Source organism: Mycteria americana, chromosome 14 (genome assembly GCF_035582795.1).
Source record: "Mycteria americana isolate JAX WOST 10 ecotype Jacksonville Zoo and Gardens chromosome 14, USCA_MyAme_1.0, whole genome shotgun sequence".
NCBI classification, from domain to species: domain Eukaryota; kingdom Metazoa; phylum Chordata; class Aves; order Ciconiiformes; family Ciconiidae; genus Mycteria; species Mycteria americana.
Window position 1 is genome coordinate 13,137,102 of NC_134378.1, and position 24,990 is coordinate 13,162,091.

The 24,990-nt window shown below is 41.8% G+C and overlaps 3 protein-coding genes across 3 annotated transcripts; 1 reads left to right on the top strand and 2 right to left on the bottom strand.

Moving 5' to 3' along the window:
• The first annotated feature begins 447 nt into the window (after positions 1-447).
• TUBB1 (tubulin beta 1 class VI) lies at positions 448-6,191 on the top strand. Its single transcript, XM_075516754.1, has 4 exons — positions 448-708; positions 2,366-2,474; positions 2,665-2,775; positions 2,909-6,191. Exons 1-4 carry the CDS (start codon positions 652-654, stop codon positions 3,979-3,981), a joined length of 1,350 nt encoding a protein of 449 aa, XP_075372869.1. The 5' UTR covers positions 448-651; the 3' UTR covers positions 3,982-6,191.
• A 206-nt stretch (positions 6,192-6,397) lies between these two features.
• ATP5F1E (ATP synthase F1 subunit epsilon) lies at positions 6,398-7,635 on the bottom strand. Its single transcript, XM_075516937.1, has 3 exons — positions 7,495-7,635; positions 7,183-7,309; positions 6,398-6,546 (listed from the first exon to the last, which is right to left on the bottom strand). Exons 1-2 carry the CDS (start codon positions 7,524-7,526, stop codon positions 7,186-7,188), a joined length of 156 nt encoding a protein of 51 aa, XP_075373052.1. The 5' UTR covers positions 7,527-7,635; the 3' UTR covers positions 6,398-6,546; positions 7,183-7,185.
• Positions 7,636-17,796: 10,161 nt separating this feature from the next.
• PRELID3B (PRELI domain containing 3B) lies at positions 17,797-23,963 on the bottom strand. Its single transcript, XM_075517163.1, has 6 exons — positions 23,925-23,963; positions 22,764-22,932; positions 22,304-22,393; positions 21,643-21,713; positions 20,676-20,778; positions 17,797-19,983 (listed from the first exon to the last, which is right to left on the bottom strand). The coding sequence occupies exons 1-6, from the start codon at positions 23,954-23,956 to the stop codon at positions 19,864-19,866; spliced, it is 585 nt and encodes a 194-aa protein (XP_075373278.1). The 5' UTR covers positions 23,957-23,963; the 3' UTR covers positions 17,797-19,863.
• Positions 23,964-24,990: the final 1,027 nt, after the last annotated feature.

The following is a 24,990-nucleotide window of genomic DNA, read 5'->3' on the forward strand; positions in this document are numbered from 1 at the left end:
CCCCCTCCTTCATGCAGTTGGACACTGAGACTGACGCTTATTAGGGAACTGCAAGTTGGCCTGGCAATGCGCTGAATGTTGTGATTATAGGAAGCTACTGCTCAGAAGTTGTTGTTGCTTTTATTATGGATGTTGTCCTGTAGGACTCATATGATGTTAACATTTACATTATGTGGCAGAAGCATATGTACTTAATAAATTAAGAGCGCTCATTTTTGGCTATAATCTCTCTATATACATATATATTAGTATATATATTATGTATAAAATAATGAAACAAACACAAATACAGTGTGCACAGATATTCATGAATCACGCTGTTTGCTGCACAGCAAACTGGAATTAATTGTAAGGGGTGCATGTGACAATTTTCTTTTCCAAGCCACTCAGTAATATACCTGTGCTCTTGTACCCTGTACACAGGCAGCGAGTAGGTACTTTGCCTCCGTGTGGAATACTTTGATGAGCAGCCTGAGGAGCTGGCTACTCCCCTTGCTGGCTGAGTGACAGTCCCACTGGTATAAAAAGGCCCCTTGGGCCAACTGCACTGGGTGTAGCTGATACAGCAGCAGAAAGAGGGCTTGTTCTGGGTACTGCAACTAGAAAACCTGCCTTAGGTTGTAGCCACCAACAGGTCTAAGCTACACAAAAATGCGTGAAATTGTGCATCTTCAGATTGGCCAGTGTGGGAACCAAATTGGAGCTAAGGTAAGGTCTCTTTTCAGTACTGGTCATTAGCAGTAAGTGCTATCAGTGGTAGCAGGTCAAACATCGTTAACAGATGGGGACTTTTGGGGGGGGGGAACAATTACTTTGTTAACTCAATGGTAGGACGCATGGCACGTTAGCAGCCAATATGAGTATTTTGATGTGAAAGTCATAAGATGGGCTTGCTCCTCATGCAAAGGTTAATGTTAAGACTGTCAAAGAATGAAACATCTGCAGGAACTATGGTACAGTGATTATAAGTGCTCCAGAGCATTCCTGCTGAGCCTTAACATTCCCAGGGGCACTAATCGAGACTGCAAAATCCTGGGACAAGTGAAGGAGCCAGTAATGCCAGGGCTGTGAAGTTGTGATGCCAGTGCTTTAGTTCAGCCATACAGCAGTAACTCTGCCACATTACAATCATTGCTATGGGATTGTATTAGTCAACAGAATGACCTGTGCTATCAGTGACCAATTAATTTTTTCTGAAAGTGGCACAAAGCGCAGTTAAGGATTCCTGCCTACCTGGCCTCCTACGAGAGGCAGTCATGTCATTTGGAGTACTTTTGTGTAGTTCACACACTGCCATGCTGTCACTTAGAGAGAAGTTGCTCATTGCTGACTTTGTGTGCTAGCAGAAAACAAACAAACAAACATTGCTTTTTGCTGTGTGATGCCCATCTTTTTTTTTTTATTAATTAGTAGGAAGTTGTCAAAAAGAAGTACCTGGGTTAATTTGGGTCTGGGAGGTCTTTGAGGACACACGATAGCTGAAGGATTGTTCCGTTGTTTCTTCCTCCATTTCTTGCTCCCACAAATCTCACTTTCATTCCTTTTATTGGAACATGAAGCTGTGGATGGCCAGGGAATGTCATGTTACACCCAGATAGTTTGAATGCAGCCAGTGTGGTAGTTGGAAGGTTTGTATTTTTTTCTGTTGGCTTTGACCTGGAAACGCTTATATCTAATAAGACCTGTAGAAAAGCTCACACACACACACACACACAAAAACACCATGCACGTGTGGGCAATGGTGTATTTGTACACTCAAAATAAGACTGGATGCTAAACCAGAAGACCTTTAAAATTAAAATAGCCTGGTCATTATAGTGGGTGGGTGTGTCTACATTAACACTGCTGTGGCTGCTGCCTAGATAAGAGCCCCAGTACACGACATCCATATGAATGTCAAGATAGGACATTTAGGACCAACATCTGTTTGTGGAAAGCATTGCGCGCATACAAATTTGTCTGAGCCAGCTTTGCCATAGCATGACAGGCCTCAAAGCAACCCTCCCCAGTCCACCCCCTGACTTTTTTGTTAAGTTCATACCAACTAGTATCTGTGTTATTTAAACTAATATAAATTTTCCTTTACTATAAAGGAAACAAATTGAGTGCCTCCACCTATCAGTGCATGGGTGATAGATAAACAGCATAAATGGTCTACTAAACTTTTCCCTTGAACTTATTTGGGGAGGGGGGAGAGGAGGATCCCCGCTCTGATCTAATATGCAAACGGCAAAACATCCCCCACTGCAGGCACAGTTCCCACTTTATGTGCAGTCAGACGTGAGCACAGCAGAGCTGATGCTGAACACATTGTGCTGAAAAAAATAAATCTTTGTGAGTGTATTGAACCTCTTCCCTTTTTCAGTTCTGGGAGGTGATAAGTGATGAACATGGGATTGACATCGCTGGAAACTACCGTGGGGATGCATCACTGCAGCTTGAGCGAATTAACGTGTACTTCAATGAGGCTTACTGTAAGTGCTCAGCACTCTTAGGGTGTTGGTAGAGCAATCTGCAGAGCCAACATGAAGGTTAAAATAAGTAATTAAAAAAAAGAGATATCCCCAAATTGCTGTAGGTGGGTTGGATTTTTCAGAGTAGATTATAAGCCTGTCTCTTCGACTTCTAACAGTAATTGTTCGCATTCATTTTCTTTTGTCCTAGCCCATAAATACGTGCCCCGTTCCATCTTGGTGGACCTGGAACCTGGTACAATGGACAGTGTACGGTCTAGCAAAATAGGCCCACTCTTTCGACCTGACAATTTTATTCATGGTATGTACAGCATGCTGTCAGCAAACTAACTAGAGTCAACTGTCCCAAAACGGCCTTTTAACTCCTATTTTTGTAGCCTTTAAAAATTCTCTTGTTAACTTTGTGGCTGTTCTTTCTGTAATTCTGTTTACAGGTAATTCAGGTGCTGGAAACAACTGGGCTAAGGGCCATTACACAGAAGGCGCTGAACTGATTGAAAACGTCATGGATGTGGTCAGGAATGAGTGTGAGAGCTGTGACTGCCTTCAGGGATTCCAGCTCATCCATTCGCTTGGTGGTGGTACAGGCTCAGGTATGGGCACGCTCCTCATCAACAAAATCAGAGAAGAATATCCCGACAGGATTATGAACACTTTCAGTGTTGTGCCTTCACCCAAAGTATCCGACACGGTCGTAGAGCCGTATAATGCCATCCTCTCCATCCATCAACTAATAGAGAATACAGATGAAACTTTTTGCATTGACAATGAAGCTCTATATGATATATGTTTCAGAACTTTAAAGCTCACCAATCCTACCTATGGTGACCTCAACCACTTAGTGTCCCTAACGATGAGCGGTGTCACAACCTCACTCCGTTTTCCTGGTCAACTGAATGCAGATCTGAGGAAGCTGGCTGTTAACATGGTGCCCTTTCCTCGCCTGCATTTCTTTATGCCAGGCTTTGCTCCACTGACAGCTCGAGGTAGCCAACAGTACAGAGCCCTCTCAGTGCCAGAGCTTACTCAACAAATGTTTGATGCACGCAACATGATGGCAGCCTGCGACCCTCGTCGTGGACGTTACTTGACTGTGGCATGCATCTTCAGAGGCCGAATGTCTACCAGAGAAGTGGATGAGCAGTTGCTGGCTGTCCAGACCAAGAATAGTTCCTACTTTGTGGAGTGGATCCCTAATAATGTCAAAGTGGCTGTGTGTGACATACCACCGCGAGGACTGAAGATGGCAGCTACCTTTATTGGCAATAACACAGCCATTCAGGAGCTCTTCATCAGGGTTTCTGAGCAGTTCTCAGCTATGTTCAGAAGAAAAGCATTTCTCCATTGGTATACTGGTGAAGGTATGGATGAGATGGAGTTTTCTGAAGCAGAAGGTAACACCAATGACCTCGTGTCCGAGTACCAACAGTACCAGGACGCCACTGCAGATGTTGAGGAATATGAAGAGGTAGAAGTGGAAGCCAGCCCAGAAAAGGAAGCACTGTAAAAACAATGGTAATACCAAAACAATCTCCAAATAAGCCTGTTGACACTCACTAAAGAAAAAAGCAGTAGCCATTATCTGCATACCGACAGTAACACCTTTCTTAAGAATTTTTTCTCTGCATCTGGCCAAAATATATCCAATATTACAATACAATGCTTTTGAAATTAATGGCAGCTATGCTTTACTCTCCTAAACAACTGTTGACACTGAATCTCTCCCAAAAAAGAGCCACTATGAAGACAACTTGTCTCATAACAGCCTTTCTCGTAAAGGTAGTCACTTTTAGAATATTATCACCAGACACTGAATGTAATATACAGCCTGTGTGTATGTATCAGGATCATAAGCAACAGCAAAATATGCTATCAGATTTATTTCTGATCAGATTTATTTATTCTCAGGTGAACACAGTTCATGTTTTGTTTGTGAACTTGCTACTGTTTTAGGAACACATGCACATCTGTAAGGCCTATACAGGCAGTATCTGTTTTATTACACACTCCACAGACTGATCTAGATCTGCAGACAAGTTCAGTTCCTTAAGTTGCAGGGGGAGGGGAGGGGAAACAACATGGGGCAAAAGACTGAATATGTACATTCTTACTTTTTATAAAGTAAGTACTGTAATACTTCTATCACGTTGCTGGCTTATATTATTGCAGAGCTTGTATTCATTATCAGTGTGGTTTGCTTCTATTTCAAACTATAGATTGAGTTATATTAGCATACAAAGTTGTGAACACTGTGTAAAAGTTTTGGTGTGGGGTTTTTTTTTCCCCATGTACTAACTACTGTAAATTTTCTTCCTATCATTCAGTACAGCAAAATGGATGGAATGGTTTGCAGCTAGTTAGATACAAGTTCAATGGCAATCACTAAATCAAAAACATATCTTCCCTTCAGGAAAAAAGTTTCTTGCCATTCACAGCCATCTACTTAAGACTGTATTTATAATATTTGTTAAAATAAAAAGTATATACCATTCTATGAAATACTTTAGTACTTGAAACATTTGATAGACAAAAATCATAGTTTATTCTTGTAAGGACTAACTTTACATGAAAAAAATTGAGCTTGTTTTATTATGCTCTTAGAAGAGTTTATTATACAGTGAAGAAAGTAATGCCTCATGTTTGAGTCAACAGCAGAAGTGTCTAGGTGAACACAAACCTGAAGCCCATTCTGTAAGCATGCTGTATGCCTTCCTGGGCAGTGGGACAATGTTAGCCTTGCTGTGAAGACACACAGCAGCAGGAACATGCAAACACTCCCCCAAACCAATACAGCTGAAAGTACAGCTTCCTCCCACCCCAGCCAAGATCTAATGGGCAAACAGGACAACCAGGTCACCAGGCCCCGTCAGCGTGGGCTTACGGGGCAGGTGGGTGCCAGTCTCTTCTCCCAAGTAACAAGCAATAGGACGAGAGGAAACAGCCTCAAGTTGTGCCAGGGGAGGTTTAGATTGGATATTAGGAACAATTTCTTCACCAAAGGGGTTGTCAAGCATTGGACCAGGCTGCCCAGGGAAGTGGTTGAGTCCCCACCCCTGGAGGTATTTAAAAGACGTGTAGATGTGGTGCTCAGGGATATGGTGTAGTGGTGGACTTGGCAGTGCTAGGTTAACAGTTGCACTCGATGATCTTAAAGGTCTTTTCCCATCTAAACAATTCTGATGGAGTATCACTCTTTCCCAGCGAATGCATGTCCCTCTCCCTCCCAGTAAAGTGACAAGGTGGTAACAAGGACAACCAATAGTTGAGTGACCAGAGTACAGTCCAGGGATTTCTGCGCCTCCTCCCCCACCTCATACAGGAAGCCAGGTCCCCAACTCCTGATGCACTGCTTAGTGTTCCAGGCAGCTTTGGAGATTAGATCCCCTGCAGCACATCCATGGCAAAATAGCCTGCTTCCAGTTTAGTCTTAACACTAAGCCTCATCAAACTGATTTTCACCGAGTTAGTTTTGTTCTAAGCACAAATGGAAGATGAACACCCTGATGACAGAGAATTTTAAAGCCAACAGCATACCACTTCCAGCAGAGAGAACGGACAGAGGCATTTTTAATTATCAAAATTATATGCCTCCATTCTCTGTTGACTTTAGTGAAGAAAATTTTTTTCCAAAGTAATCACTAATCATTGAAATGAAGTAGGCAAAAAAGTTTTAAACAACAATTAAATCTCTCACTCATTGATGTACCTGAAATATCAGCATGAAATACAACAAGAGTGATTAGAGTACAGTCCTTAAAAATAAGCATTTAAAAATAAACATTATTTGCCTTAAAAATAAACATATGTTGCTACCAAATGGCAGACCGTAATAAAAACAAGTCTTCTGTTTTAAGTGAACAGATAAATGTCTCTGCAAAATGGAGTACTTTGTTTCAAGAGGAACGACACTTTCCACACATTCATTTGTTTAGCAGAAATTACATTTATTAGCATGCTGATTTACATACAGAGGCAAGTTTTACAGTTACTGTGATGACATTATATTGCAGAGTCTTGAGCTTGCCTACAGCTTTGCAGTTTGCTGTTAAGAGTATTCACCACAGATCAGTTCCTATGAGAGATTTAAAATACAAGTTATTTGATTCAAGAATATGTACAAGGCACGCTTCAAACAAAAGGTAATACTATTTAATCTCAGATCAGGAATAGAAGCTGTTGTACTTAGAACAGAAGAGATTTCAGCTGCTCATGACGTATGCAATGTCACAAATAAAGGTACAAGTAGCATCTGTCTTTCACAGATAGTAGATAACCCTTACACAAATAAGTCGCTGATTAAGGGAAACAGTAGTTCAGAGAGGCTGTCTCTTGGCTTAGTAAAGTAAGAGACAGGAAACCCATGAACATCACTACGGAACTCAGCTGTTTTGTGTAATTCCCGAACAACTTTGACCAAACCCCAAATGGTTCAAAGCAGGGCTTGCTAGAGAGAACATCTCCTTTTACCGAACTGATGAGATTACCCAGTTTCCTATCCCACACATCATCAGGATGCAGAGACATCCGTGCACAGTTGCACTAAACCAGCCAGCAATCCGTTCCAGTTTCACACACGAAGATCAGAGCCGATTTTCCACATATAGCACGAAATCAGCCAAGCAGTTACAGACTGTCATTAACCCGACTCACACTGGGAAGCCAACACTCCTCGTACAAAAAGCTACCCCCGCCCATTCAATTAACTTACATTTTATTCCTTCTTGGGTTTCACAGTTTTCACATTGGCCATTGCTGCCCTCTCTGCCTCTGCTTTGTATTGAGGCTTCATTGCCGCTCTAACAACCTGGGCACAGATCTGGGAATACCGGATGTAACTAAAGACAGGAAGAAAAGGGGGGAGAAAACGAAGGTGAGAATCAAACGCGTCCCAAAAGCTTCTGAGCCCCTCCAGAGGCGCCGCTGAGACCCCGCCAGCCCTCCCTACGAGGCCCACGCCTCCGGCCGTTACAGCTATCGCAAGCAAGTCGCGAGAAGAGCCTTGTCGCCGCCAGGCGGGTACCTGAGCCCGGCCTGCCGCCAGTACGCCACCATGGCTGCGGGCTGCGGGTCCGAGGGACACGGGGGCGAACAGGCGGCTCCGCTCCCGGGCAAGGTCAGCGCCCACCGGAACGGGAAAGATCGCAGCGCTGCGCCCTAGCCAATCAACAAGCAAGAATGATCCCTCCGCCAATCGAAATCCGAGTTACCTCAGGGAGGCTGACCAATGGCAACTACCCAGTCGCCCCTCCAGTCACAAGCTCTCTCCTCTGGCAGCGACCAATCAGAGAGCGGAATAAGGCACGCGACTCCCGGCCGTTCCTCCTGAGGAGCCCCGCCGCGGACCGGCGCCTTCCCCTGCGCCGCGGGAGCTCAGCGGTGGCCCGCGGCGGGGAAGCTGGAGGCGGCCAGCGGGGCCGGGGTGCTGTCTTCCCGCGGGCACAGGGATATGGGCAGCACCACGCTACAGCGACATGTTTCTCCCAGTCGTGTCGTGTCCCGTCCCTCCCCCCCCCGGTAGGAACTGTTCGGGAACAGTTTGGGGCCTTCACTAGGAAGGCTTCAGCTCTGCCTCCAGGTGTGGCCAGCTGGGACCGGCCTCGGGGGTCCAAAAGAGTGTGTGTGTGTGTGTGTCCCGTCATTCAGAGCCGGGAATTTGACAGAAACACAAACACTACACGTCAGTTACCTAAAGAACAGAAATTAAAGCCTGACTCTTCTATGAAGCTAATGGCTAGTTATATAACACTTGCGTTAGGTACGTATTAACTCATTCTAAAGTAGTACTGTTGTAATCTAAGAATCCAAGGAAGTGGTTAAAAGCATGTTTTTTCCCAGCTAAATCAGTTGTTGTTGCCTGTCTATGCCATCAGTTCTTAGCTTTTTCTAGCTAAGACTGTAAAGAAGAAAATGATTTACAAGCATGTGGAGCCAATGATTTTTATAACATAGGCTGTCTTCAGTTTGGAGTTTTAATCTATGTGTGGCCAAGCTGTGCCATATTCAGTTTTATCCCGTCAGACATGATGCCTTGGCATGGGATTCTTTTGGATGTAAGACCGTTTACGCATAGACGTGAAATATATTCAGTCATTTGCTCTAAACAGATTGATAAAAGACAACCTAGCAAACTAGAAGCTATCATCATCTGTCAACACTTGATGGAAAAATAGACAATTTTCCATACATAATAAGCAAAAAGTTATGAGAAGACTCGAATCATGTTTGATAAGGAATCAATTTGGTCCTAATCTAATGTTCATTTAGATAATTAGGACTAAGGATTTAAGGAGATTATGGACTGGGTTTTTATTTAAATCCTTGCACTTAAGTATGTATACATCTTCTCTCTATTCCTTCCGTCCAGAGCCAAACCATATCACAAAATACGTAAGAATTCTCCAGAAGCTGTACAGGCCTTGAGGAAACGCTGGTGACTTTGGTCCTCTTTGCACAGAGGCCTTGTGACTTCCTGCCGATTTTGGTATCTGCTGAAGTGCAAATCCCTGGAAATCACACAGTGATTTCACATCACTACACAGTGATGTTTTCACTTACAGTACATTTTTTAAAGCACAGAGTAATTTTTCAGCTTTATTAGCGATCTCACTTAGTCCAGAGCCGTTGCAATTAACAATCCACACATCGTAATGTCAGTATAGATCCACCAGAACAAACAGAGCAATTGTTCACCAGATATGTCAGTCTGTCTCCAGGATAGCATATGACAGTAAGAGAAGAATGCCTGTTAGTGTAATTAGTAGGAACACCAACCAGGAAGAAAGAGTGGGAAGATGCAAAGAATTTCCTGACCTTAATTTGCCTACTTAATCTCTCTACTGAGATTACTGAAGACAACTCTAGTTAGTGCCAGTTGTGATGACATTTTGAAAGTGGATACTCTGGGATGCTACATTACACTAGGTCCTTCCATCTGGATCAACAACTTGTGAATTTTTTTTAATAACTGCTAAACAACTTTGCTCCCATTGAATTTGGGACTCATTTCTGAAATCCATGTATTACAATCTTGCCTACTTAATTTTAAAGAAATAACTAGTATAAATGAGGCAGAAAATAATTCTTATTTCATGCATTTATTTCCTTATTTATTTTTTGTGCGAGCCATTTTTGTCCTAATTTTGAGACATACATGGCATATTGGAGCAAAGCTTTCCAACTTGTAAAAATTAAATCAATTAAAAAATGTTTGGTATGACAGGCAGCGTTTTTAACACAGAAAGGGTGCCAGTGATATGATAGTGAAACAAAACATACTTGTTTTCTAAAAACCCAACTATAACAATGATAAGAAAAAGATACAAGAAAGCACCAAAGATTTAAGGAAGCCCCTCTCTCTATGCAACATATTTGATGCCACACAAGTAACTGCACTACTTACATACATTGATAAAGGGATGTTATATACAAATGCTGTTTTGGTGGTAACATCTGATGATTTGATAGGTAAAATAATTATCAATAAGGTTATTTAAAGCCTCATGGGCAGCCCAGGCCGCAAATATGGCTTGGCAGAAAAAAATTATACTAGCAGAGGTGGACATCTTTCTTCCAGCTATCTGTTCCTCTGTTCCCGCCCCACACCTTCTCTGATTCCTCTCCCTACCCCCTGTCTCTCACCTGCTCTTTCTTTTCCAGTTTTCTTTTCCCACCACATCTTCTCTCTCTGTAACTCCATGTGAAATGCTTCTGCCAGCAATTCTGTGCAATGTACTCAGATTTAAATCCATAATGGAGATATACAACTTGGGTGCAATTATTTGCACATTTAGCTCTGTTTACTATTTGTTGATCTTGAAAGATAAAAATTCAGCATGAATTAAAAAAGGTGGACCTTTGGGAGAGGTACCATGCTGAGACAGAATGAAAATTAGATTAGTGACAGAAATTGTGCTCCACAAAAATTCCAGAATATATATTGATGTTTATGCAGCTGTAAACAAGGCACCATTATAGATTTGTACGACCTGTTTTCATGCCCAGTTCTTAGATGCTAGGATGTATTTGTAAAGCGTAAACTTTCCTTAGATAAGAAGTTTCAGAAACAGAATTTAGGAAAGAGTGCATAAAGGAGGAAAGTTTAGAAAGGTATAGAGAGGTTGCAGAGAGAAAAAGGGGTATGTTAAGAGGGTTAGATGCAGAGATCAAGAGAAGCTGAAGCGGTGCAATTAGCAACATCCAGAAATGTGAGGGTGGATAGGTCTGGGGGAACTAGAGATGTGAGATTAGAAATGTCCAAAGAAACTGAGGAAGTGAGGGAAGAAGCATCGTGAAAGGTGAGATTGGAGACATCCAGAAAGGGTGTAGAGATGAGATTAGAAACATCCTCAGAGGTTGATGCGGATAATTCAGAGGAGCCCTGAAACATGAAATAGTTAAAATCGGTGAGATCTAGTGATTCTGAAGAGGTTGAGGAGGTGTGCTCTGAGACACCTAGTGAGGATGGAGGGATTGTACAGGACAAGTCCAAGGAAGCTGAGGAGGTGTGACTGGAAACATCTAGGGAGGGTGAGGAAGTGAGACTGGAGAGGTCTAGAGAGGGTGAAGAAGGAGGACTGGAGAAATCTGGGGAGGGTGTAGAGGTGAGACTTGAGAGATCTAAGGAGATTGAAGAACTGTCGCCAGAGAGATCCAGAGAGCCTGATGAAGTGAGACTTGATAGGTCCAGTGAAACCGAAGAGGTGAAACTGGAGTGCTCCCAGGAATCTGAAGAGGTGAGACTGGAGAGCTCTAAGGAGATTGAAGAGGAGGTACTGGAGAAGTCCGAAGAGGCTGAAGATGTGAGACTTGAAAGGTCCAGAGAAGATGAAGAAGTGAGACTGGAGAATTCCACAGAGGATGAAGAGCTCAGACTGGATAAATCCAAAGAATCTGAAAAGGGGATTTTAAAGAGTTCCAAGGAGGCTGAAGTCTTGACACTGGAGGGGTCCAGGGAGGCCAAAAAAGTGAGACCAAGTAGGTCCAGGTAGATGAAGAGACGACACTGAAAAGCCAAGTAAATCCACAACGTGACTGGCGTTAAATCAGAACTATTTTAAGGTAAAGATCTCTAATAACACACCAAAACAAAACAAAAGGACATGATGAACCGGAGTAATACTACTTTGGAAAATAACTAAGCATACCGTTTTAATCTTTATGTCTCTTAGTGGTTTCTCTTATGGTGCAGAAAACTCTAGTAATAAGAGCTTACAGACCTATTTAGAATATTGCTCCTTCACAGAGGACCAGTACAGAAGTACAAATACAGAATAATATGTACGGTAGCAGACTTTCTTCTGTCCTGGCATGTCTCTCCTTGTTCAACCAGATTTTAGCATCTATGCTAGCCTGACAAAGAATACCCTCCTGTCAAATGCCATCTCCCTGTCCTGAAGGTCTGGAATAAAATAATAGTTATGTAATAGAATGGAAATTAAAATGTTTTTGTTCTTCTTGTCCAGATACCATAGGATATTCAGATACTAGGCTGCTTACTGATTATGGAGAGAAATTAAAAAAAAATACACAGTTGTAAATGGCAACTACAAGTCAAACTGGGCCCCTGACTATAAAGGTATGAGGGATTATTTCCTTTTGATTCATAGCATCTAACTAAAAAATGTGGATCTTCCTGATGATGCTAACAAAAATGGCAAAGAAAACAGTATTTTTCTCTGCAGCGTATGCAGGATTTATTTTTGGAAGCTAGCACTATGCTAGACTAATTCTGTCACTAAGAAATACACATTTCAGCAACATCAGTTCTACTTGTTTTTTGGATAAAGAGAGATCTTATTTTATTACTTTTAATTTGTTGCTCTGGACATAAAACCTGTACTGTAATAACAGTAATTTTTAATTTGTGGTTAGTTTGAATTGTTTAATAAAAATATACTAAAGAGAAGTTCTGATGGAAGGCAGACATCTAATTAAAAAGGGAACAGAACAGCTTATATTTCAGTTCATAAAGGTGCATCTAATTATAGTATGAGTAGATCAAGAGGCTGATCTACAGCTGCCCTCTCTCGTCTCAAGACTGTGCTGCAAAGCAGAGAGTAGTTGAAACCCGCTGTTGTCTTTCCAGATGTAGGCACAGGAATGCATATAAAGTTTTTCAGAGAGTCATCACAAAAATATTTTATGGACCAAGAAAGTGAAAGATACACACATACAGGACGCTACAGCTTCTCAGGTGAATACACCCAAGCTTTCCCCGTGTTATTACACAACTGACGTCCAGATGCATGTATAATGGATTTAACATAATCACCATGGGTGGAACTCCCCCTGAGGTCACCTCTTAACTGAAGCAGGTGTCTGCTGAACATGGACTGAAGTTGACAGGAATGATGTCTTACTGTGCAAATATTAAAATTGGGGGATTTAGCACAACACAAAAATTACCAGACTAAAAAAAAGCTGCTTATGTACCAATGATGAGACCTGAAATAGTTCTTGAACACTCTTAATATTTATTCATAATGCATCTGTAATTTTAGAGCTCATGCAACATGGTTGTAATTCTATCAAGAGTACAATGTTTATAGATCAAAAGGCAAAACAAATGAATTTTTCGTAACCTGCATAATTTGTGATGAAATTACAAGTTTACTTGCTGACCTATATTCTTAATAAAACAAAAATAACTAACCCCTTAAAAAAACCCCCTTGCTATCTAACAACACTATCATTTTGTGACTGACTTTATCTTTCTTAAAAGATTCTCAAGTGCCTTGTACAGGGGAGAACAAATAGTTACACAAAAGGCAAATTACAATACGATAAAAAGCCAGTATCAACATGATTTGCAACAGACTGTAAATTCCATCATCCCTTCACTGTGTTCCGTCTGCCTTAATTTAAAAGGGCAAAGTTATTGCACATTTTCCTATGAAATAACACTGTCAAGAAACATGGAATTATGGCCACTATTGTATAAAATGTACAGGTCAGTAATAATGCTTCCTACCTTTGATAGCTGTGGATTTATCTCCTTTCTCTGCCTGTGTAAGCCATATTGGGCTGTGCTGGTAAAGCTCTGCTGTTCTCTGCTGATGACCCTAATCTGTTCTACAGCTACTGGAAATCATGCCATGCTGATGACAATACAGGTCATCTCCTATTAAATCGCCTCTTGTCTAAGTACAGCACTCTGCACAGAGCACCAGCAGAAAACATACTCCGAAATCAGCTCTAATCTTAAAATAAAGCTGCAGTTCTGTGCTGTTTCCTATTACAGGACAACGTTTTGAAGGTTAGTTGGTGAAGCAGATGAAGACATTCATTTTTAACTTTTGGACACCTGGATTCAAAGTAAAAATAATTTTGCAATGTCATCCAAGTTCTCAGCTGTCCATTCTACAAAATCTAGCATAAATAGTCTCTGGAGGGACCCAGGATCTGCAGAGCAGAATTCAGGTACACTCAAGTTTAAGAATTTTGTGCGTTACTTCCTATTTTAATGTGTTTAATAACTTTTGTTAGCTGTGTTACTTTTTAAATGTTTTGATGATAAAATAGCATGATAATGTAAAACAATCTGTTCGCAGTTGATGATAATATCGAATAAAAGTTTTAAAAACACCTAGGTGGCATCAATGGCTGGAGCCTGTTTTCAGACATTTTCAAGTCTCATAGGTGCTTACACTTCTTTGAAAGACAAGGGAGACTTAGGATCCTAGGTAAATACGGGCCATTATTGCATCTCACTTTGCAGATAGGGAAATAACGTCATCTGTGCCTGCTTCCATTTGTTCTATCTATTCTTTCAAAGGAAAAGCAGGGCAATTGCATAGCTTGCTGAATGTCCCTCAAAACTGGCAATTATAAACAGAGAAAATAAAACTGTATAGACTATCAGGCTAAGAAGGTTAAGTGCTTCTAGTACTTCAGCTAGATTATTCAGAATATGACACAACTATAAAATATAAAAAAATTCCAAGTATGGATTCCGATACACACTTCCTTACTCCCAATTTCACAACATACCTACTAGATTTTGTTGCAGTTGCCATATGTAAATGAGTTTAAATCTAGATAAACCAAAGCAGTTATCTCACAGGTAAATAATATTTACGCAGTCCCATAAAACCCATTAACAAGTACTTGCCCAAATGATGCTACTTGCCATATTATAAAACAGATTTCTTACCAGAGTATCCACAAAGTTGAACAGGCTCTAGCAATATTGAAGGTCACAGAAGGCGCAATTGTTTCATTTAATTCGGTGTAAAAAGGATTGGATATACAATTAAGAAAATATTTGCTACATATGTTGTTCATTTTATTATATTCTAGCTGATATATTAAGCTAGATTATATATATAAAATCTATTTTGTTAGTTCAGTGTTTTTAAACTTTTTTATTAAAGGACTGTCAAACCTTTCTGGAAAGAAATAAAATGTAAAAAAGCCATCTTTTGTTGAACTTCTTGTGATACGTGTGTCCGAGAGGAAAGACTTTAACTTAACAATGTTACTGTTTTACAAAACTGTAATTTTTTTCTGTTATAATAACATATATTGTTTACAGCATCAAATACTCTTTCTAGTAGATGCAATATGAAATTATTGTAATACACATTGCAGAGGCAATGTAATTTCAGCCCACCTAATAGCTTGCTATAGATAAGGAGATCCTCCATTTCTCCTCTTTCAGTGTCTCACCTTGCTGCTAGCTGCATAAAGATTACCTCACTTCTGATATTCATGTTTTTTTGGCTCAACAAAGGGTGTGAAGACAACTGTCTTCAGTGCAAGGGAAGAAGTAGGACAGCACAGCGAGGAACAAGGCGGCAGGCAGACAGACACAGGACTGTTTCCTTTCACTGAAGGTAAGCAATTAGTGCAACTTAGTTGTAACATGTAACCTCACCATCAATTTTATGGCAACATATAAAGCAAAGCTATCAAATTATTTCAGAAACGAACAGGTCCTGTGCAAGTGAAAGAACAACCTTCACCTTGAGAAATGAAGGATTCTAAAATTACTCAGTGCTTTCACACAAGCTCTCTTTACCGGCACTCTTCAGTCCTTCTATAAATGTGAACCTCAACAAGATGCTGATCTTTCCTTTGAACCAGCTATCTGTCAATGCCAGGGGGCTTTGAAAGGTTGCAGTTGCTAGGCTAGGCACTGGTGCTTAGTTTTACCATAAATGACATTTATTGGAAATAACTAGACTGTACAGTTTAACTGCAAATATAGACCACAATAGACAGCAATGTTGTAGGAAATGGTGGTTAAAGTTTTTTCCAAAACAAACAACTAGTTTACATTTATAGTTAACTGGTATATGACTGAACAGGTGCTGACACCCATTGTCAGCAAGAAGAAATACTTCTCAGGTAAATTAAGCCTTTTAAAAAATACTTCATTTCTATTGCTGACTGAAGAAAGTGGTATTTTTTAGTGTTCATATAGACACAAGTCGTTTCAATGTCACAGTGAATTTCGGATTTTGCTTTCTTCCACGGTAGCAGCTTTCATCATTTCAGATTGTCAAAAGCAGTACCTTGCAGAACGCAAGAGTAGCAGGCAATTAGCAAGGTGCACAAACACAAGTCTTTAACAAGTTTATAGTGCAGATGGGTACATGGAAGCTAGACAACTACACACCATTGAAAAAATGTAAAACCCTATAGAGCTGTTCATCTTAGAATGCCTTGCAGTTAATGTAAAACAAGTTAATCCATTATACAGCTGCTTTAGCCATCCCAAGCGTGTTTAAATCAAGAAGCGAAGGACAAGGTGAGTGTAATTTACAGTAAAAAAAACCTTTACTAAGTTAACACCAAAATCCCACCACTGGTATGGCCAATTCTTAAACCTGAGGAAAAATAATTTTTGCATTCCTTGTTTCAACTTTTAGATACAAATCAAGTAAGCAGTTTCATTCAGAAGAATTGTTGCATAGGCTTATGGCTATGTCCATACAAATATGTGAGAATTCAAGAGCACTGTGTTTCCATTAGAACCAGCAGATGATGCAAGTGCTTAGTCTCAACAGAAGAGGGCATTAAGCTTGCCAAGACCTCAAACTTCCAGCTACTGCAATTTAAACTTCTGGTTTTAAATTAACTGTAATAGTATTTCTGGATGCAACTTGCTTTAGAAGGATGCTTTGGAGATTTGTAGCATGTCCTGGCAGACATCCTTAGTAGCTGTGTTGGAGTACTTAAGGGTCACAGGAACCCGAGAAAGTCATAATTAAGGCTATGAACAACAAGGAAACCCTAATGATTCATTACTGAAAACTTCAGAAGGTGAGCAGTGAGAATAAAAGATTTAACAGTGCCATCTTAAAATATTCTCCAGGCCATTGAGCTTTGGATCCAAAGCTTACTCGCTTCTGTTCTATTTCTCAGCAAAGTTATATGGGTGAGTTTGAAGTTTTACTGATTTAAAAGCCTAAATCTGCAGGTAAGGTAAGACATGAATCGATTTAGGCAAGCTGAAGCAGGTAGTGATCCACCACAGACCGCACCACCAATTTGCTCACATCACATTCTTCCACCTCTGCCCCTTCCATCCCCCTCCCCCTCTCTCTTTTTTCTTTCTTCCTGGTCCTTTAGTTTTGTCCCTCCAGCTGTAGCTCCTTTCTCTTACCCACCTCCTCCATTCCTTCTAACCACCAGAACACACAGCTTCTCTGCACTACCTCAGGTCACGCTCACTGCAGTACTAGTGCATTCATCCATAGCACTCTACATTCATCAGAGTGTTGCCAGCCATGACACAGCCCTGCAGGGCACTGTGAAGTAGATCCACAGGAAACATATGACTTGCTGAAGTGGCTAGTGAAGAAACCATCTGAGTATGTATGCGTACCGAGCACAGGGCAGGTATCTACTTCCTTCTTCTGTGATGGGACAGCACATACTTTGTAATTGCTGCACACACAGTCCCCACTCCCCATCAAGCAAAGCTTCTTTAGGTGCAGTCTACTATTGTGAGTAAACAGGCAAGCTGTTACATGACTGTATGGACCCAAACATTTTCTTCTCTTCTGCTCTTAACAACAGTAAGCATTAGATTCCGCATGCAGAGACAGGTAAATTGTAGCATACAAAGCTCAGTCCAAGTAGACTGAAAATCTTTCCACAGGATCTAGCAAACTGTGAAATCTGGTCGCTAGTTCATGTGTCAGATTTGCAGAAAAGCAGTTAAGAAGCAAAAAAGACCACAGCATCTGTAAATGTGCATCTTAGGATATGCATGTCAATAAAAGAAGCTATTAACTCCAGAATATTTCTTCACCTTCACCCTCCTCATTTTAGGTTACTCACCTAGCAGTTAAAAAAACCCAAATAGATCAGAAAGTTTCAGGCACTAGCCAGAACTCAGATAAAATTTTATTTAAGAAGTGCCACATACAGAAAGCCATACTCCCTGACAGAATGAGAATGCAGACACATAAATAAAATAGAACAAAGAAAATCATGACCTTTCAAGAAGTTGTTGAATGCTTGCAAAAATTGAAGATTTTTTCAGTGCAAGGGCAAACTGTGAGTTCATACTATACAGTCCTTAGTGCAGAAAAATTAGGAAAAGAAAAAAATCAACTTTAAAATGCCAAGTGATGCTAATGGCTAAACAAACATTTAAAATCAGTTTCAAGCATTGCATTCTTATCAGAAATGATGGTACAGTTTTGCAGAAGTTTCACATACGCTTTTTAAATTGAAATGCTATTTCAGTTGTAATAACCTCCTGTAAAAGCATGGCAAACCTCAATGATTTCAATTTATTAAGGTAGTCTCAAACCATTTATTTTTAGAAAAATATTTAGAATAGTTAAATTTTTGGAATATATATACACCTGTTTTTTTCCCCCCCTACACAAATCTTACAGAAGATTGTGTTCCCATGTGTTTACCACTTAAAATAAGCTCTGGTTCTCTCTAGAGCATACACTAGTCAATAGGCAATTCTGATATAACAGAAATGGCATGCAACGTAAAATGTGGTGGAACAAGTGACATTACAGTTCTTAAAGGCTAAGAGGGAGTCTTGAAATTACTTGTAAGCTTAGTATCAAAATTCCCAGAAAAGCCTCTGGCACCAAGATACAAGCATCAGCTAATTCAGGGCTGTGTCTTTCCATTTCTCCTTCACACTGAAGGAGCCTCATGGGACAGCCAGCCTCTGCTGAAGTCAACAGGACTACCAGCAGACTGGTACACTATGTGAGGAAGGATGTCAAGGTCTGACCATTAGGTTCCAACAGCTAATGACTGGTGACAGTACCAAGAATCTACAGCGAGTACCAAGAAACAAACACAAACTGTAGAAAGCTTTTTATTCTCAAGGTTTTCATTTAAAGAGCCTTGTATTGTGAGCAAATTAGTTCAAAAGGTAAAGGACGTTCTGGAACTTGGAACACTATGTTTAAATTAAAGGACAACACAATATTCAGTTGATGTAACAGGTTATTTTTGGAGGATGATCAAGTTAATGAGTGTATCGTTAACATTCTTTAATATCACTTCCTCTTATGTTTAGGTATCTCTTTAGCCAACTTCACAAAGGTTTTTAGTCCTTTAAGTGGTTCTTTGACATTTTGAAGTGAACACCTACTATTTTTAGATGCCCTAGCAGCTTGCAAGATTTTAAGGCTCTATGCTTATTGTACCCCTTTATTTAATGGGCTTTTAGAAATGGAGATACTTATTCTAGAAGTTTAAGATAAAGTTTTATTTTAAGTTACTGTACGCCCAGCTCATTAATGCCGCATTTAGGAATAGAATTTAGGTCTTAGTAGATAAGAGACACTTTGTATGTTTTACCTATATTGACTGAAAAACAATTTGAGTACCATGTTAGCTCAACCAGTCAAACAAGTTAAAAAGCTTATCAAAAAATACTTTGTACATTCTTTTGTATTTCAAGCGTCAAGTAATAAACTTTCTATTAAACCAAGTTGTATCACACAACGATCAAAAATTAACAAACAGAACAATGCTGGAACAAACCATTCTGCTTAATTTTGGGCTTGGTCCCAAAAGAGGTAGTCCATAAGTCACACAAAAATAAAAGTTCCACTGAAGTTAACCTAACATGCCAGTCTCCTCCACCATATGCAGCCTCATCGCTAAATGAGGCTATTTCATATCTGAAAACATTATAAGTTAGTGTTCATGTAAATACAGGAACTATACTTGAAAATTATTTCTTCATCTGCAACCGCAATTCGGTCCAGCTGAACCAATATATTAACTAGGCTTTGCGCATCAGCCTCATTAGTAAGAATTCAGCTTTTCTCCAAATTAAATTTGAAACACGCCTAACACACAGGTATGCCTTTAAATAACAAAGGATACATGTATTTAGGTTTGGAGAAAAGCCTCAGATTGTTAAACCTCGTTAGTAATACACATATATTTACTATCATTTCTCTACAAATGCTGCTGCTGCCATTGGATTCCTCATGGTTCCTCTTGCCGAAGCTGTGAACTCTTCAATTTCAGCATTCAGTCTATTAATTACCCATTCCAATGCTTCACGGCCCTACAGTTAAAGAAAAGTTTCTCAGTGTATAAATCTTAGCAAATAAGTAAATAGGTTAAACCCTGCCTTACTGAAAATGACTGAAGACACAGTAGTTGAAAGAGGAAGAAAAGGTACAGAAATACATGTGCCTCTGATATTTTTTACTTCAATAACCAGAGTACTGCAGGAACATGTACTGCCTTGCATTTCATGAAAAAATTCCTTATGTCAGCAGCGCTCACATTATGAACCACAAAAGACTTTTTATCCAGATTGTTTTATCATTCTTGATGCTGAACTCAACACAACTTTGGATTCCCAGAGGACTCTCAACTAAAACACCACTTCGTTACTCCCACATAACTACTTCAGTTCTGTCTTGATGTATATCCTTTGTCAATAGCAAAAACTAATAGATGGCATCAAGAGGCCAGCAAAAGAGTGACAGCGCCAGACTGTTAAGTGAATGGAGATGTTTTTCCAGTCAAGCTTCAGAGAGCTTTGACAATAATAATTTATTATCTCCATTCACAAGGGGAAAAAAAAAGAGAGAGTTCAGCAAGCTGAGCATTCAGTCTCTACAGTAAAGGCAGTGGAACTACACGGACCCTTCCTAAGATTGTTGACAAAGCCAAAAAGTAAAATAGAGATTTTAATTCCCTTTGTCATTTAGCCAGTGGTCACACATTTTACACAAGAGTCATACTTACTTTATTAGCATTGGAGGAAATTGTGTTTGCCATTAGCCCTTCTAGGTAACTGCTGAGACTGACACCTTTTACAGCTATTATTGCTTCTTGTGTCAAAACGGTTCTGAAACAGAGAGCAGGAAACTGAATTATTCTGAGCAGTTTAAAAAAGAATGCATTACTGAAAGAAACTTGCTCCTCCCCAGCAAGTACATTCCCTCAGCAGCTTTGTTGTATAACACAGAACTTCTTGCCCCATAAGCACAACCCACTTCCACAGTGCTTAACTGCTTTATGCTTCTACTCATAAAATAAAAACCAAGAGTCCCCCCTAAGTCCAAGTGTCCCTTTGTGGCACTCAACTAATTCCATCTTTTGCAGCAGCAAGTTAAGAGTGGAAACAGCAGATTTGGCGTGAAGATATACTGGGAAAACAGTATTAAGACATCCCCTTCAACAACAGGGATTTAACATTTCTGACTGTCATGAGAGAAAAAACCTCTTATGTTAGAATCCCTAGAGAGGTCCTTCAGAATTACCACTAGTTCCAGGAGTATATACGACGCAGCAAGCTCTAAAGTCGCCTTAAAAAAACCCAAACAACCGAACACCAAATCCCAAACCTCCAAGATTATAAAGGCAGATAAATGTGCCTCTAGCGCAGGTTCTGTGCTGAGGCTGATGAAGAGATTGGAAATAAGGAGCCGATAACTGAAGACGTATGCAAACTCAGTTACAGATGGGACACAGGACAACTCCCTGAAAAGCAGATCCGAATTGCTCCGTCATAGCATGACACTAAGTTTCCCAGTAGTGCTCTGCAGAAGCAATGTCACTGGAGAAAATGACGTTCCATTTAATTCTTTCTTAGACAAGTTACCATAACAAAGGGGATGTAAACCTCATCTTCTGTTCAAGGGAAACCATGGGAATTTTCAAAGCCAAAGTCTGCACTACTCCAGGGCAACCTCAGAACAGAGGTACTTACTTGTCTGGTTCGTGAGGGTGTGGTTTATAGACAAGCCTCTCATCTACTGACACTAGGTTTGTAAATGAAATCTGTAGAATATAAGACAAGATTACCCCTTGATAAAAATATTAAAGGAATGTAGTAAATACAACTACAGATTCAAAAGTAATGCTTATATCTGATTTAAACATTATACTTTTCCTGCAAGTATTAGGGTTGTAGAACAAGACAGAGAAATCTCCAAGTTCATCATTTGCAGTTCTCTTTCCGTAAGTTTTTGGATCATTTACCAAGATACATTACCACATTTACAAGGACGTTTCAACAGTGGGATCAGACAGATGGAGTAGTAGAGAGAGCAGAATGTTACATGATTAAGAAATGGTGACAGTGTACACCAAATGGCTTTTACATTTTTTTTAAACACCCCCCGCCCCAAACTACTGCTACCCTGCTCATCAGTATGTTCAGATGCTTCGGTCCTGACAAGTTCCAGAAACCTAGCAGCTCTTTTCTGAAAAATAGAACCGGCCAACTATAAACGCATTACTTAAACCTTTAACTGGTATTGTTCTGATGCAATTTTTCAAGCCATTTTCAAGATTATTTTCCTTTTCAAATTTACAAGGAATTATTATAATTTGTAATCTATTTCAATTGCATAAACACAGCTACTTACATTACTGGATTTAAGCTCCATTGTTTTTTTCACTGGGTCAACAACAGAGTGCTCCTGAACGTACGTCTTTGTCCTGCATGTGCCAATGAGCTAGAAGACAGGCAAACATATACAGAATTAATTCTGCTAAACAACTGCAATTTTTTTAGTGCCTATAAATGCATAAGTAGTGGTTATTGTATTGAACAGACACCGAGACAACAGAATTAGGGTTTAGCCTAAAATAAAACTATTAAGTTGAGGTAGATCTCGTTTTCAAGACAGAAGCAATCTAAGATCTAGGCGATTTTTGGCTATCAGTTAGTCACTACGCGTACTGCTATCGAGCTTTCCTGATGCATAAATGCTTACATTTTTGCACCACTAAAGTTATGAAATGATACACGTCTATTACAGCACCTGGTTCGCAAGCTTCCCCTCCCTCTGCCATCCTTTTCAAGCTCTGCAATACCAGACGTACCGATTTCACAATGGAGGGTATTCCCCATTCTGTACTGAGGAGTCTGTGGCTGTGCAACTTCCCACTAGCGTCTACGTGCCTGTCCAGGACATCGACTCCCACCACGCTGGGGTTCATGGGGTTTGGGTATTTCTGCATGGCAGCCGTCGTTACCGTTTCCCAGGGGTGACTGCCAAAACAGAATCAAGACACAAAGTTGTACATCTTCTTTTTTAAACAGGATTTCTATTAAAACTGAACACAACACATCAATCAATTTATATTTTTAAAGCAGTTCAATTTCCAGTTCTCAACCCTGGAAATACCCTTCCCTAGAGGAACGCATCTATTTTGTGGACTGGACAGTGGCAAATGCAAGTTAAGCATGCAATACGCCTGATTAATCAGGACTCCTAAATTCAATTACCTTCTGGCTTATAATTTGATAAGAACGTTTTCCCTGTGACATAACGCTGAAAGACTGCAATTTTTTTCAGGTTTCGGCAATACTAGAGTAATTTATTACGCTGTCACTTTCCTCTTACAAGCATTTCCTTCGGATTATTTTTCAACATAGGCGTTGTGGAGCACTTGGGCCCTGACAACACGAAGCGACTCACAACGCGTTGGCCAGCCCTACACCTGGACGGCGAGGACAGCGTGAAGACGACCCTTACCGCGGCCAACACCGCCGCTGGACGCTGGACCCCGCTACGCTGGTACGCCTCCCGCTTTGGTTTGTAAGGAGCTTCCACGGTCTCGCCGGCTGAGCCGGCTTTCTCCTCGGAAACCCCCCCGCTGACGGCCGTCACCCGCACACACTGTCCACCCCGCCGGCGGCAGCGGCGCCCACGCTCCGGTAGCCGGGCTGCACCCCCCGGCGGAGCGGCCTCAGAGCCGACAGAGCTCTGGAGCTGCGCCTCGGAGCTGCGCCCGCCGCGCCCCGCCACCCGGCGAGCGGCTGCCCACAGCGAGTGACCCCGGGGCGGCAAGGACGCGCAAGCGGAAGGTCAACGGAGGCGAGCGAGCCGCGGCGGCCGGAGCAGGGCTGCAGCGCCGAACCGGCCCGGGGGGGCAGACGGCCCAGAGGCGGCGGAGCCCCCTCGGCCCGCGGGAGGAGCGGCCTCCTTCCCCGAGGCCAGCCCTGCTTCTCCCCTCACGCCGCCCCCGCGCTGCACTTACTCGAAAACGTGCTCCGAGGTCCAGATCTTCATGGCGGCGGCGGGGATGGGAGGAGATGGTACAGGATGGGATGGGAGGGGAGGGGGAGGGGCTGGGGCTGGGAGCAGCGCCGCCGCCGCCGCGCTCTCCTGCTACCCCGCCGCTCCGGCACCCGCCGGGCCAGGCACCGCTGCCGGTCGCCGCTGCGCCTGCGCAGCGAGGAGCGAACCGCCGCGGTGCCCTAGGGCGCGGAACGGCAGCCTCCAATCGCCGCGCGGCGCTGCGGTGACGTCAGAGGTCACGTATCGCGTGAAAGTCACGCAGAGGGCCCTCGGCCGCCGTGCCTGAGCGGCGGGGGGTGTCACGCGTCTGCCTGATGACCCATCCCGGCCGCGCTCACTGCGCCTGCGCGCGGCGGCGGCGCGGGAGGCGCGTGGCAGCGCTGCTTCCGCTGCCGGGGGCGGTGTCTCCTGAGGGCGGTGGCCCCTGAGGGCGGTGGCCCTCCTGTCTCAGCAGCCGCGCCGCTCAGGGGTGTTACGGCAACAGCCGTCACGTTTCTCGAGTTCCTCCCCCCCGTGAGCTGAGGTGTGGATAAAGAGTGCCACTAAATAGCTTCCGTCAACTAAGAACGGAGTCTTAGTTACGTTTGAAAACGTTTCAAGTGTGTTACAAGACCCTCATTTCTTAAATATGACCGCTTAGCTTTTGTGAGGCTTAATCAGTTAAAGTTGAATTTAATACGCGTGTTATACTAACCCAGACCTTGAGGAGCACGTGTCTTACTGCCCTCGGTAAAAGGGGCCAACGTTACCGTTGTCTGAGGGCACCACGTATTGCACCGTGACGCCATTGACCGTTTTCGGGGTAAACCGTTACGGGGTTGTCGGTCACCAGAGGGCGCAGAGATCCTCTCAGTAACGGCATGAAAGTCGGGACACATGGGTTGAAAGTCAGGACACATGAAAGTGTTACATAACGGATGCGTGAGCAGTCATACCCATGACGCACCCGGGCCAGCTTACTGCTGTCCTTAGCCAACTTGTTTTATACGTACACTGCCTGGAAGTTATCTTATAACCAACAGTTA